The 13,174-nt window shown below is 40.5% G+C and overlaps 1 protein-coding gene across 3 annotated transcripts in view; it reads left to right on the forward strand.

Annotated features, from left to right (window-relative positions):
- The window catches only part of NRK (Nik related kinase), a 257,667-nt gene that overhangs the window by 7,738 nt on the left and 236,755 nt on the right, over positions 1 to 13,174 (forward strand). For all 3 annotated transcript variants that reach the window (XM_056809266.1, XM_056809265.1, XM_056809267.1), the window contains exon 2: positions 4,825 to 4,890. In XM_056809266.1, coding sequence (XP_056665244.1) covers positions 4,825 to 4,890 — 66 coding nt within the window. The remainder of the gene's footprint in view (positions 1 to 4,824; positions 4,891 to 13,174) is intronic.

Below are 13,174 nucleotides of genomic sequence, written 5' to 3' on the forward strand. Positions count from 1 at the left end.
GGGCCGTCTTCTCTTGGATGTGCTGCTCTTAGTTCAAAGGTCACCATGTCTGAATCAGAGCTTATCAGTTTCCTCCTCAAACTGACTTCCCTGACATCCACCAGTGTTACAGCCATTCCTCAAGTCTCTTAACACTTGATTGATTTTGGACTCTTTCCCCTCTTTCATCTTTGAAATCCAAGTTGCCACCAACTCCTATCCATTCTTCTTCCCAAATAGCTTGACAGAGTCAAATCAACCCATGTTCAAATTCTGGTTTGGCTTCTTGCTCACTGTGGGATTGTGGCAAGTCACTTTGCCTTCCAGGGCTCAGTTTCCCCTTCTGTAAAATGGTGGGCTAAGAGCTTCAAGTCTAGGATCCTGTGAGTCTGTGTTGATCCTTGTGTGCCTAGAATAGTACAACAGCTGACTTTCCTGCCACCAAACTCTTCCCACTTCTAACCCACCATGCAAATTCTCTTTTTCTTAGGCTAAATTTAAAATCACAGTGCCTTGAAATACTAATGGCTAGAGGAGGCAGCCCTGCAATGCCCTGAATGTCTGGGCATAGTCAGCGTAGTGGTCTGTGAATACAAGAGTACAGCAAAACCCCATAAGTGCAAGTAGGATTTTTTTCTTAGACAGGATCTATAATTCCATTGGTGGAGGGAACCAACTCCCTATAGCCCTGAAGATCAGAATCTGCTCTATTGGCAACTGCCTGAGACACTAAAGAGAGAAGCAATTTGCCCAGGGTATCAAAGCCAGTATGTATCAGAGGTAAGACTTGAACTTGGCTCTTTGGAGCTCTGAGCCCAACTCTTTATCCACTCTGCTATGCTACCTTTCATGTCACTGTTTACATAATCAAAATGCTTTAGGACTTTATGAGAAGCAACATAGCATAACAGATGGTATATGAACTTGGAGACACAGTCTGTGGGTTCAAATCCTCCCTCTGACACTAGATGGGTGATCACTGACAAATCATCAAACATCCCTAAACCTCAGTTTTCCCTCTCTGTAAAAGAAGGAAGGGGTAGAGTTGGATTCTGTGGCCTCTAAGATCCCTTCCAGCTTCAGATCTATAACCGTATCTCTTAGTTATAACTCACTCCTTCTAAGTCCCCCATGGAATTGGGTTTGCTTGCTTTCTGTTTGTTTTCCTTACAGATATAAGAAAACCAAGATGGGGAGAAGTCCCCAGCCTCATTCTGCAGGTAACACTGCAGTCAGGGTGACAACCCAAACAATCCCCATGGCTTGGGGCACTGTGGAACTTCAAAGTGAGGCTTCTCTGACTTGACAGAGCGGTTTATTTTCTGAAATCGTTCATTCCTTCATAGATTTTGTCATTTACATTTTTGCCTCTGATTGCACGTCAGTGGTAAAACTAAAAGGAGAATTTGGGGTGCCACATCCTTATCCCTAGTCTAATCTTCATTTTCCTCAGTCATTTAGACCTGTACACCTCACTTAGTAAGTAGGAATTTAGGTTTATTTTTATTTTATTGTTTATTTTTTAAGCCCCTACCTCCAGTCTTAGAATCAATACTGTGTATTGGTTTCAAGACAGAAGAGTGGTAGGGGCTAGGCAATGGGGGTGGAGTGACTTGCCCAGGGTCCCGCAGCCAGGAAGTATCTGAGGCCAGATTTGAACCCAGCACCTCCCATCTTTGGGCCTGGCTCTCCACCCACTGAGCTACCCAGCTGCCCTAAATAGGAATTTAGGGAGAAAAAGAGTGGAAAAAAATCTCGTTTTAGAACAGATGTATCATTGTTTGCATATGCTAACTCTAAAACACAGCTTCTCTTTTCCCAATATTCTCTATTGATCTAAGATTATAGGATCCTAGTTCTAGATCTGAAAGGGACCTTGGAGAACATCTTGTCCAACCCAGCCTCTTATGGGGGAGGAAATGGAGGCCTGGGGAGAGGAAAGGACTTGCCCAGGGTCACATCGATGGTAAGGGGAAGAGCTGGGATTCAAACCCCATTCCTACTGCTTCACATTCAGTATTCTTTCCACTGTACCTACATTGGCGACAAATAGGGTAAACCTCAAATGAGAGACTCCAGAGAAGATACACAGGAAAGTATTTTATTTAAAAGTTCTAGGGAAGGTGAAACTTGATCCCAAATGCGAATCTTGGAGACTTGGACTAAATAAACAAGCTGGAAGCATCAAGATGACTTGCTTGTTTTAGGAGAGGAAGACAGTTTTTAAAGTAACTTGGATGTGGCTCAAGCAAACTTTGAATACATTGATGTAGACTGGAAATTATTTTCCCTAATATTCAACTGGTGAATGATCATAGCTACTGCCATATAAATCTGAATAGGGGCCTTGCTTTATTAATTTTACTCCATGCAACTCTAAAAAGGACTTTAGAAAACAAAACTAGATTTATTGTCAAAGGTTCTCAGAGAAATTCTAAAGGGAATCCTAAGTAGTCCTTCCACGTGCAGAAAATCTGGCCTCTTGCTAATAAATACAGTGCCTTCCGAAGCCCAAATAAGGACCTTGAAGGGAACAAAGAATGGTCCTTCAGTCAGCGATATCAGTGGGCATCAACTAACATGACTGATGCTTTTGACAGATGGTCACAGACTGATGCTACCAAGTTCATAATGTTTCCCATAAATCTCCCAATGATATCCACAGAATTCTGCTAAGGTGATAAATGGTTCAAGCAGATACAGAGGAACTCCTTTTGTTGTTTTCATCACATAAATCTCGCTCTGAATTATTATAAAAGTGATGCACTTTAGATCAAGATTGCTCTGAGAGTGATCTATTTTGACTTCTAATTTCTTGACAAAATGTTTTCCTCTAACTTGGACAATTAAAAGGAGACCTGAGCCATGAAATAATTGCTTATTGATGGGATTGTCTGTTTATTGTACATTTATTTTGAGAATAGTTTGGTGAAGAAGGCAGCTGCCTTCTGAGATGAATGAGAACAGCATACAGCCAAGGAGAGGGAGGGAGACTTGGGGAATTTCAAAGCTCAGGTGACATTTTCTATGGGAAGCCTTTTCTGATGTTGGCCAAAATTACTTTGGATGGGTCAGTTCTGCATATATTCATTTAAATGTGTACACATTGTCTCTCCCGGGAGAATATTAGCTCCATGAGGGCAAGGATTAATTTCACTTTCATCCTCAATATCTAGTATAGTGCCTGATGTATATAATAGGCACTTAATAAATGCATGTTGGTTGACCTGGAGCCAACCATTCTCTTTGTCCGAATGTGCCCAGCTGAGTCTAATCATTGAGCTGTTGCCCAAGTCATAGTTTTGGCTGCATATAATGGAGGGATGGGATGTGTTGGGGGAAAAAGGTGAGTGGGTGTATACACATTGATCAAAATACAGCAAAGGTAGGTAATTATCCAGCTTATTTGCCCAGTAGTTTCTGCCATAAAAGGGGGTAGCAGGGTGGTGCTTCAGTAAATAGAGCACCTGGCCTGAAGTCAGGAACACTCCTCTTCCTGAGTTCAAATCTAGCCTTTAGATACTTCTTCCCAGTGTGATGCTGTGCAAATCACTTCACCCTTTTTGCCTCTGTTTCCTCTTTTATAAAATGAGCTGGAAGAGGAAATGACAAAACTATTCTGGTATCTTGGCCAAGAAAACCTCAAATGAGGTCACAAAGAGTCAGACAGGACTGAAAAATAACTGAACAGCAACAACTTCTGCCGTAGAGGCTAAATCATACCAAAGTTAGTGTACAAAGCTAGCCACCTCTCTAACTCATTACCAAGACTGAATTTGGACGTGGATAACAGCAGAGAGCTAGACTGGACAGATTTGAACAAATGAATGATTGATTGCTTTGTTTCCACTTTATTTTGAAGCACTGAACAGTGCGCCTTTGTAGATGCTCACCAAATATTTGTTGAGTAATTGAAATATTCCTTATTTTGCCCATAAACCATTAAAGAAAAGATTGTTTTAAGTAGTGTAAGATGGGGGCAGCTGGGTGGTTCAGTGGATTGAGAGCCAGGGCTAGAGATGGGAGGTCTTGGGTTCAAATTTAGCCTCAGACACTTCCCAGCTGTGTGACCCTGGGCAAGTCACTTGACCCCCATTGCCTAGCCCTTACCACTCTTCTGCCTTGGAGCCAACACACAGTATTGACTCCAAGATGGAAGGTAAGGGTTTAAAAAAAGAATCAATACTGTGTGTTGGTTCCAAGGCAAAAGATGGTTAAGGGCTAGACAGTGGGGGTTAAGTGTCTTGTCCAGGGTCACATAGCTAGAAAGTGTCTCATTTGAACCCAGGTCCTCCCAATTCCAGGTCTGGCTCTCTATCCACTGAGCCACCCTTGCAGTCCCCTAAATGCTAGTCTTTTGAGATGGAACCTGGAAGGTAGGGAAGTTTCATGTCATGCAACTGTCTTATGCTCTTCTTGTGGAAAAGATGGAGAAATGGGAACAGATGACAATCTATTTAATGGCTTTGGATGTGAATGAGTGGCCAGATTCAGAGTAGTAAGTGGTTCCATGTCATCTTGGAAGGAGAGCTCCAGCAGAGGTCGTTAGCACAAGACCTGGTGTCAAAGGACCAGACCAAAGAATCCTGGCTCCACCTCTCGTACTCCATCTATGACCTTGGACAAGCCTCTTCCCTTCTCTTGCTGAGCCTCAGTTTCTGCCTCTGTAAAAAGGAGGGTATTGAACTTGATGACCCTAAAAGTCCCTTCTAGAACTGACATTCTGTGATCTTTCCAGGTGTGTTCCAAATGAACATGGCTGCATATAGACACAATTGAAATCCTTCCCTAAATAGCCAGTTCTTTCTGCCCAAGGGATAACTCTATTTTCTCTTCCTTTCACAGGATCCAGCTGGCATATTTGAACTAGTCCAGGTGGTTGGAAATGGGACCTATGGACAAGTCTATAAGGTTTGCTGTCTTTTCATTGATTTGACATTTCCTGTTTAAACCATCATTATAGCTTGTGTAAAATTAGCCTTCCTGAAGTTTGGACTTACCTTGTTTGATTGCAGCATAGGGATCTCAGTCTCTTTGGAAAGAGAAGTAGTTAATGAACTCTCTATCTACGATCTCTTACCAAGCTTGCTTGAATCCCAATGTGTTGGGGGCCAGGATTCTTGGGGTCTCTTATGCACTGGCCACTGGCCCCCTCCCCAAACCCCAGAGTATATGAATTAGACAATTCATGAGAATTCTTGAGGGCCTGTACCATCAGGTGAAATTCCTGCCTTAGTACAACTATACAAACCTGTCCAGAATCTTTCTTGTATAATGAGGGTCAAATTTTGGAACTAAACATGAACTACAGGCTATGCAATTGGGAAGGTAGAAATGGGTGCTTAGGAAGAGTTGAAGAGCAGAGGGAAAGCTAGAGGGGAGCCCACTAGGAAAAGGGGTAAAACAAGTAAGAGTGGAGGAGAGGAGGAAACTTTGGTTTCCCTCTACTTTGCTCTCCTGGATGCCTCCTGGGGATAGAGCCCCCTAAGCTCCAGCCCTCCTGGCTGTTAACATAGAGAATATAGGGGTACAGAGCCAAGAGGCTGCTATTCTTGTGAGCAACCGAGAGGGGGTATGAGAGAGAGAGAGAGAGAGAGAGAGAGAGAGAGAGAGAGAGAGACAGAGAGACAGAGAGACAGAGAGACAGAGAGACAGAGACAGAGAGACAGAGACAGAGAGACAGAGAGAGAGAGAGAGAGAGAGAGAGAGAGAAACAGAGAGAGAGAGACAGAGAGACAGAGACAGAGAGAGACACAGAGAGAGACAGAGAGAAACAGAGAGAGACAGAGAGAGAGACAGAGACAGAGAGAGAGAGAGAAACAGAGAGAGAGACAGAGAGAGAGAGAGAGAGGAAGAGAGAGAGAGGAGAGGGAGAGAGAGAGAGGGAGAGAGAGGGAGAGAGAGGGAGGAGAGGGAGAGACAGAGGGGGGGAGAGAGACAGACAGACAGAGAGAGAGAGAGACAGAGAGAGAGAGAGAGAGAGAGAGAGAAAGAGAGACAGAGAGAGAGACAGACAGAGAGAGAGAGAGAGACAGAGAGAGAGAGAGAGACAGAGAGAGAGAGAGAGAGACAGAGAGAGAGAGAGAGAGACAGAGAGAGAGAGAGAGCATGAGAGTTGAGCCAAGTCTCTACTCTTCTTTTCATGGAGAGAAAAGGGGAAAAAATGCCAAGTTCAAGAGAGTCCCCAGAAAACCAGTATCTGAAAGTTCTGTTTATTGCTTTTACTCTAGCTAGTCATTATTCTTGCTAGGATCCAGGTCTGCTCCTCAGAGCTCTTTCCCCAAAGCTATATCTTAGCAATATCTTATCTTCTACACTCCAAACTTTGCCAGCTCTGAAAGTCAGTAAAGGTGGTTACCTTCTTTCAAGGAAGGAATAGGTTTTGAACTGAGGAGGAGGGAAAGGTCTATTAAGAAAGAAAAAAGGCAAGGCTCAATAATCCAGACTATAAGGTTCATGAGGAACCATCATTTTGAACCCGAGAGGCTCACCTCATAATAGAAATCCGGGTCTTTGATCCATGACCTGTTGGGGTCCCGATACCTGTTGGACACTGCTTTTTCCTGAGACCTACTTTGCTGGCTCCAGCTGAATGAGGGAGGGGCGGTGTTCACCTGCCCCCAGTCCCATCCCAGATGACCAGAAGGTAACACAGTGTCAGTTGTTAACTACTGCAGTACTGTATAGCTGAGCAGGCAGGCCCCCAAACACTTAATGACTCTGAGGGAGGAATCAAAGCAAGCTTGCTCAGAGAATCAATGACAGCTGGCAGTGCTCATCGTTCCCAAAGCCAAATCCTGGGGCAGCTTAATGAAGAAACTATCCCAGGTCATTTCTAAACTCGAATGCAATCTTAGGTCTCCCAACCTTGCAAAACTCTGTCGCTTTTGTTTATCGACTTGTAAATGAGAAGTCTTTTGTGTTGGGAACTGGTTATTGGTCAGGTCCAGTATTCGCTCAGGATATAGTGATCCACAATGGCAGAACTATTTCCGAGCAGTTCCTACTCGCTTTCCATCCAGCCAAGGCCTAGAATTAGAGTCCTTCCAGTCACATGACTATTTGGATCCACGGTGACTGATCGCTTTGCCCAGAAATCAATAATTCAGAACGTTTTGGGCCAGTTGGGCTACTGCCCAAAATTGTTTGGGGAGTAAAAAGAAACAGATTCAAGAGAAAGGCAGATGTTATACTATAGAAATAGTTCTGAATAAAAGATACATTCAAACTCACTGAAAATGCTCCATAAAAATTAGCTTCTTTAATTATACATAACAGATATGGTTAATAGCATTATTTAATGTTGAGTCCTCTACAGAAAGCCATAAGAACCACATCATTTTAATGCTGGAAACAACTTTAGAAGCCATCTAGGGCAACCCTCACACAGTAGCAATTCTGGGGAAGAGGGCTGTGTGTATGTTGTACATGTATATCTATATTGTTTATTTGTCCACCCGTCCATCTATCCCTGCTCAGGATCAGAGGTGTCATCGTCATAACCAAGGTATCAGGATGTAAGTTAATATCTTTGCCTCCTATTTTCCTCAGGCTTCCTTTAAGATTCAACCCAAATCGTATGTTCTATAGGGGTCTTCTGCTTGGCTTGGCCCCTATCCTATATCTCAGCTGCACCTGCCTTCCCCTTCTATGACTACTTTCCATTGGTTATGAACTGGGGAGTAGGGAAGTGTCTATTAAGAAGAGAAAAAAGGGGGCAGCTGGGTAGCTCCGTGGATTGAGAGCCAGGCCTAGAGATGGGAGGTCCTAAGTTCAAATCTGGCCTCACCCACTTCCTAGCTGTGTGACCCTGGGCAAGTCACTTAACCCCCATTGCCTAGCCCATACCACTCTTCTGCCTTGGAGCCGACGGAAGGTAAGGGTTTAAAAAAAAAGAAGAGAAAAAAGACAAATCTCCTCTATCCAGTCTAGTGCATTTTTAAAATTATTAAGTTATTAAAATGAATTATTATTATAATAAATTGATTACATTAAGTTATTTATGTATTCCTCCCATTTGAATGTAAGCTCCTTGAAGGCAGGGACCATTTCATCTTTATCTTTGTTTACCCAGGGTTTAGTATGGTACTTGGCACTCTAAGCAGGTATTTGAGAACTACCCCACTAACTGAGAAAGGAGAGAAAAGCTTGGCATAGGCAGTCCCATCTTACATTTAGGGAAAGCAGCCTTTGGAGGGTCCCAGGGAAGTAGAGGTAAGGTTCCTTGGGCTAAGAAAAGTCAGAACTCAACCTTGGAAGAATAGAAAATTCCCAAGGATAAAATTATGAAGGCACAGAGAGAAACAGTTTTGATAAGAAGAGGACTTATCTAGAGAGACTGATATGGATACAGCTAGAAGTTACTATTCAATTCAGATTGAAAACAAATATGCAGAATATAGAAACAAGGACAGAATACAAAGAAGGCAATAAGCATTTATTTGGCACCTGCTTGCCACTTTTTACAAATATTATCTCATTTGATCTTCACAGCAACCTTGCAAGACAGATGCTGTTATTATCCCCATTTTACACTTGAAGAAACTGAAGTGAATAGAGTGTAAGTGACTTGTTCAGGGTCATTGTTTAGAGTACCTTGGCCTCTCTCTCCTGCCACCCAGCTACCTCCATACAATACAATACAATACAATACAATACAATACAATACAATACAATACAACACAACATAGCAACACACAATGTTATAAAAAATAATTTCAAGAGTTCAAAAGGTTAGAATGAGCTGAAGTTGAGGGGAATTACTAAGAACAGCACAAAAGATGTTTTAAGTTTCATTTAAGATGGTTAAGGGGAGAAAAGAAGATCATAAAAGTCTCAGGCCTACTGCTCAGAGTGGCTGAGATGATGACAACTGATGACAGAAAGAAAGCAGAGCTGCTTCCTTCTTGTTTTGCTCCTGTTTTCTCTGGTGAGGAGAGTGACCTTTGAACTAGAAAGGATAGAGCAAAATAATGCCTATGATAAGTGAGAAGATAGTAAAATTTCTACGCTGCCCTTGAAAGATTCATGTCGTTTGTCCCAGATGAGCTATATTTTGGGGGTACTGCTAAAACTGGCAGATGCAAAGGCTGAGACACAGTCCATGATCTTAGAAAAACCATGGAAAACAAAGAGATGTTGCAGGAAGGAAGAAGGGCAGAGGTCCTAACTTTGAAAAAAGGAAGCGAATAAAACCTTCAAATTCTAGGCCAGTGAATTCAATTTTGAGTCCTGCCAAAATTCTGGAAACGATTATTAAAAGGAGGGCTAGTGAATATCCAGATAAGGAAGCAGCTATCACAAAGAGAAGGCGAAGTTTCTGCAGGGACAAGCCACACTGCCATTATTTCCTTTTTTGACAGGGTCCCTAAGCTAGTAGATTAAGGGAATGCTGCAGATCTAGTTTACCTAGATTTTAGCAAAGAATATGATAAAATCTCTCCTGCTCTTGTGAAAAAGATAGAAAGATGGGGACTAGATGATAGTGTAATTAGGCAGACTTGGAACTAGCCAAATGGCTGAACCCAAAGAGCTGTCACTAAAGGTTTCATGTTGTCTCAGAGGGAGAGCTTCAATGGAGTGCTTTTGGGAGCTGCTCTTGCCTCAGTGCTACCTTGACACTCAAGAGGAAAAGACTAATTTATGTTCCCAAGTGTAAATCTGTGGTAAGAAACCTAGCCAGGGTGTATGGAGAGGAGATTTGCCCATTAGAAAACCATCTTCTCTGAGAAAGGGTTTTACATCTCAAGATTATATCACACCTCAGAGAGGGGATATATTAGATATCCAAGACAGTATGGGTTATAGAACCAGAGCCAAGAGAATATGGACTTAGGAGAGGAGACTAATAATGACTCATAACTTGAGACATAAAGCAATTCTGACCATACAACATGGCTTCCATCTCACCTTGCTTCCTTTACAGATTGATATTGCTAAGGGTAAGGCATGACAAAAAAAATAAGAAGGAAAAGGAGTCAGTTCTAAAAATTCAGTAGAAAGAAATGAAATATAAGGGAGACCTGAGATGGAGTGAAGGTTTAAGACATGGGGTGTGAAGAAGTTAGTAAACTGGGAGGATGAAGTATTTAAGGCAAAAAAAAAAATAATATGTACATATTTTTTTTTGCCTGAAATAGAGATAGGTGGTGAGCCAGGTACTTAAGTCCTTGAGAAAGATGGGAGACAAACTAGGGAAGATAAAAAGAGAGAAAGAAAACTATAGATCAGGATTAATTAATCTCAATGTAAAAACATTCATTATATTAGAAAGGAAGCTACAGAATTGCATTCAAAAGATGAATCACTGTAACAAGATTATATTAAGAATTAAGGGATCCTTTACCTTTAGGAAAACTAAACATTGTAGGTTATATTAATAGAGATGACAATAAAAATCACATAATTATATCAATAGCTGCAAATAAAAGCTTTTGACAAAATATAGTGTTCATTTGTGTTATAAATGCTAAACGGCATAGGATTTAACAAACTTTTCCTTAATTTCATGAATAGTTACTATCTAAAACCAACAGTTAGTATTTTATATAATGGAATGAGAAATGCTAGAAGCCTTTTTCATATGAACAAAAGTGAAGCAAGGATAATCATTGTCATGACTATTATTTAATAAGGTCTAAAAATGATAGTTATATCAAGAAAGAGAAATTAAGGGAATAGGCAGAGGTGAAGAGGAGGCAAAATTGCCTTTTTGTAGACTATATAATTTACTTAAAGAATCCTCAAGTCATTAAACAATTAGTAACTTTAGGGAGGTAGCAAGATATAAAAAAACCTCACAAGAATATTCAGTCTTTATGTTTATTATTAACAAAACCCAGCAGTGATAGATAGAAAAAGAAATTCCATCTAAAGTAACTACAGGATGTGTTTATACATAAATACTTTTTACAAAATATAGAAATTCAGTATTTATGGCTGGATTACATCTCTATAAAACATGACACTTAAATTAATTTGTATATTTAATGCTATTTCCTTAAAACTACCAAGAGGGGAGGTTACTTTATACTAATGGTTCTCAAACTTTTTTATCTCATCACCCTTTTATACCCTTAAAATTATTGAGGACTCCCAAAGAGCTTTTGTTTATGGAGATTATATATCTGTTTGTCATTTTAGAAATTAAAAACATCTTAGTGTTATTACTAAAATAGTTTTGAGGGACAGATAAGTGGCTCAGGCCTGGAGACAGGTGTTTCTGGGTTCAAATCTGGCCTCAGACACTTCCTAGCTATGTGACCCTGTGCAAGTCATTTAACCCCAAATGCCTCATCCTTACTGCTCTTCTGCCTTAGATCCAGTATGTAGTATTGATTCCAAGATAGAAGGCCTTAGGGAGGTTTGAACCCACAGAACCTTTGAAAGGGGCTCACAGACCCCCAACTATCCCTGGACTACATTTTGAGAACTACTGCTTTGTAGAACTAGACAATAATAACAAAATTTATCTGGAGGAAAAAAAGTCAATATTCTCAAGGAAAATAATGGGAAAAAGTAAGCACAAAAGAGTATTAGAATTTTCTCATTTCAAATAAACTATCAATCACTGTGCTTTTATCAAGGTCTACTATGTGCCAGGTTCTATGCTGAGTTCTGGGATCACAACAGAAATGGTCCTTGCCCACAAAGAGCTTATAATGTACCCCAGGAGGAGATGTGTATGTATGTGTATGATCATTTTTTGAGGGGGGAACACCATCATCTGAGAGAATCAAGAAAGACTCCATATAAATGGTAAGAAGGAAGGAAGGAAAAGGGAATAAGCCTATTACATGCTACAACGTGTTGTGTTTTTTTTTCCTCCTCACAACAACCCTGAGAAGTAGGTTTCAGTATTACCCTCACTTAATAGGTAAGGAAACTAAGGCAAACAGTGGTTAAGTGTCTTGGACGGGGTCCTACAACTAGCATCTAAGGCTAGATTTGAACTCAATTCTTCCTGTGCTCTATTTTGCTGCAGCACCATTTAGCTGCCTCTAGAAGGTGGCAGTTGAGTTATACTTTGAAAGAAACTGAATTTTAAGAGGCAGAAATGGGGAGGGAGGGCATTCCAGGCATGAAGAACAACCAGTGCAAACGCAGAGATGTGAGATGGAGTCTCATCAATAAGCACTTTTGCTGGATCATAGTGTGTTATGAAGAGGACTAATATGTAGTACATGTGGAAAGGTAAGTTATATATATACATATGGTTATAAGAACTTTTAAATGCCAAACCAATGAGTCTATATTTAATCATAGAGGCAACAAGAAGTTTATTAAGTAGAAGAGTAATGCATTTAGACCATTTTAGGAGTATCACTTTTGCTGCTATGTGGAGAATAGATTGGATAGGAAAGAAATGTTTCAATTGATTAATAATTGGAATGCAAATTTAAAAAATTTCAAGGTTTCTCCTTACATCCATGAGATTGGGAAATTGACCTAGAACAAAAATGGTAAGTATTGGAGGGATGTGGGAAAACTGGCACACTAAAGCACTTTGGGTGGATACTATGGAATTATACTAAAAGGTAACTAAACTGGGGCAGCTGGGTGGCTTAGTGTTTTGAGAGCCAGATCTAGAGAAAGGAGGTCCTGGGTTCAAATGTGGCCTCAGACACTTCTAGCTGGGTGACCCTGGGTAAGTCACTTAACCCCCATTGCTTCGCCCTTACTACTCTTCTGCCTTTGAACTGACTGATGCAATATTGATTCAAGATAGAAGGTAAGGGTTTAAAAATTAAAAAGTAACTAATAAAAAAGTAACTAATGCATATATATTGTTTGATCCTGTGATAGTTGTACTAGGCATCTACAAGATGCCTTCCATGTCGCAGGGGTTTGGGGTGTAGTGTCCCAGCAATCTGGAAAACTCTCATAAAAAATGTTCATATCAGAGAAGAAGTCTGAATTTTTTCTTTTTGTTTTATGGTGTGTTTACAGTACCTTATTTTAATATCTGAGTTAAGTGTTTGGTCATAAGCTATATGTAGGCCAGTATTAACATTTCTAGCCTTTGTGTATCATCTGTTGGCTATCGTGTTCTTTTTGCAAGCTTTAACTTATTATTTATTTTAACGTAAAAAAAGAGATTGTGTATATTGATGGTGTGAAGAGATAAAATATGCTTATTTTTTAAAATACTATACACATATTTTATACATTTCTGAGTTTCTAAACTCTGTTATCT

This window comes from Monodelphis domestica, chromosome X (genome assembly GCF_027887165.1).
Source record: "Monodelphis domestica isolate mMonDom1 chromosome X, mMonDom1.pri, whole genome shotgun sequence".
NCBI lineage: Eukaryota > Metazoa > Chordata > Mammalia > Didelphimorphia > Didelphidae > Monodelphis > Monodelphis domestica.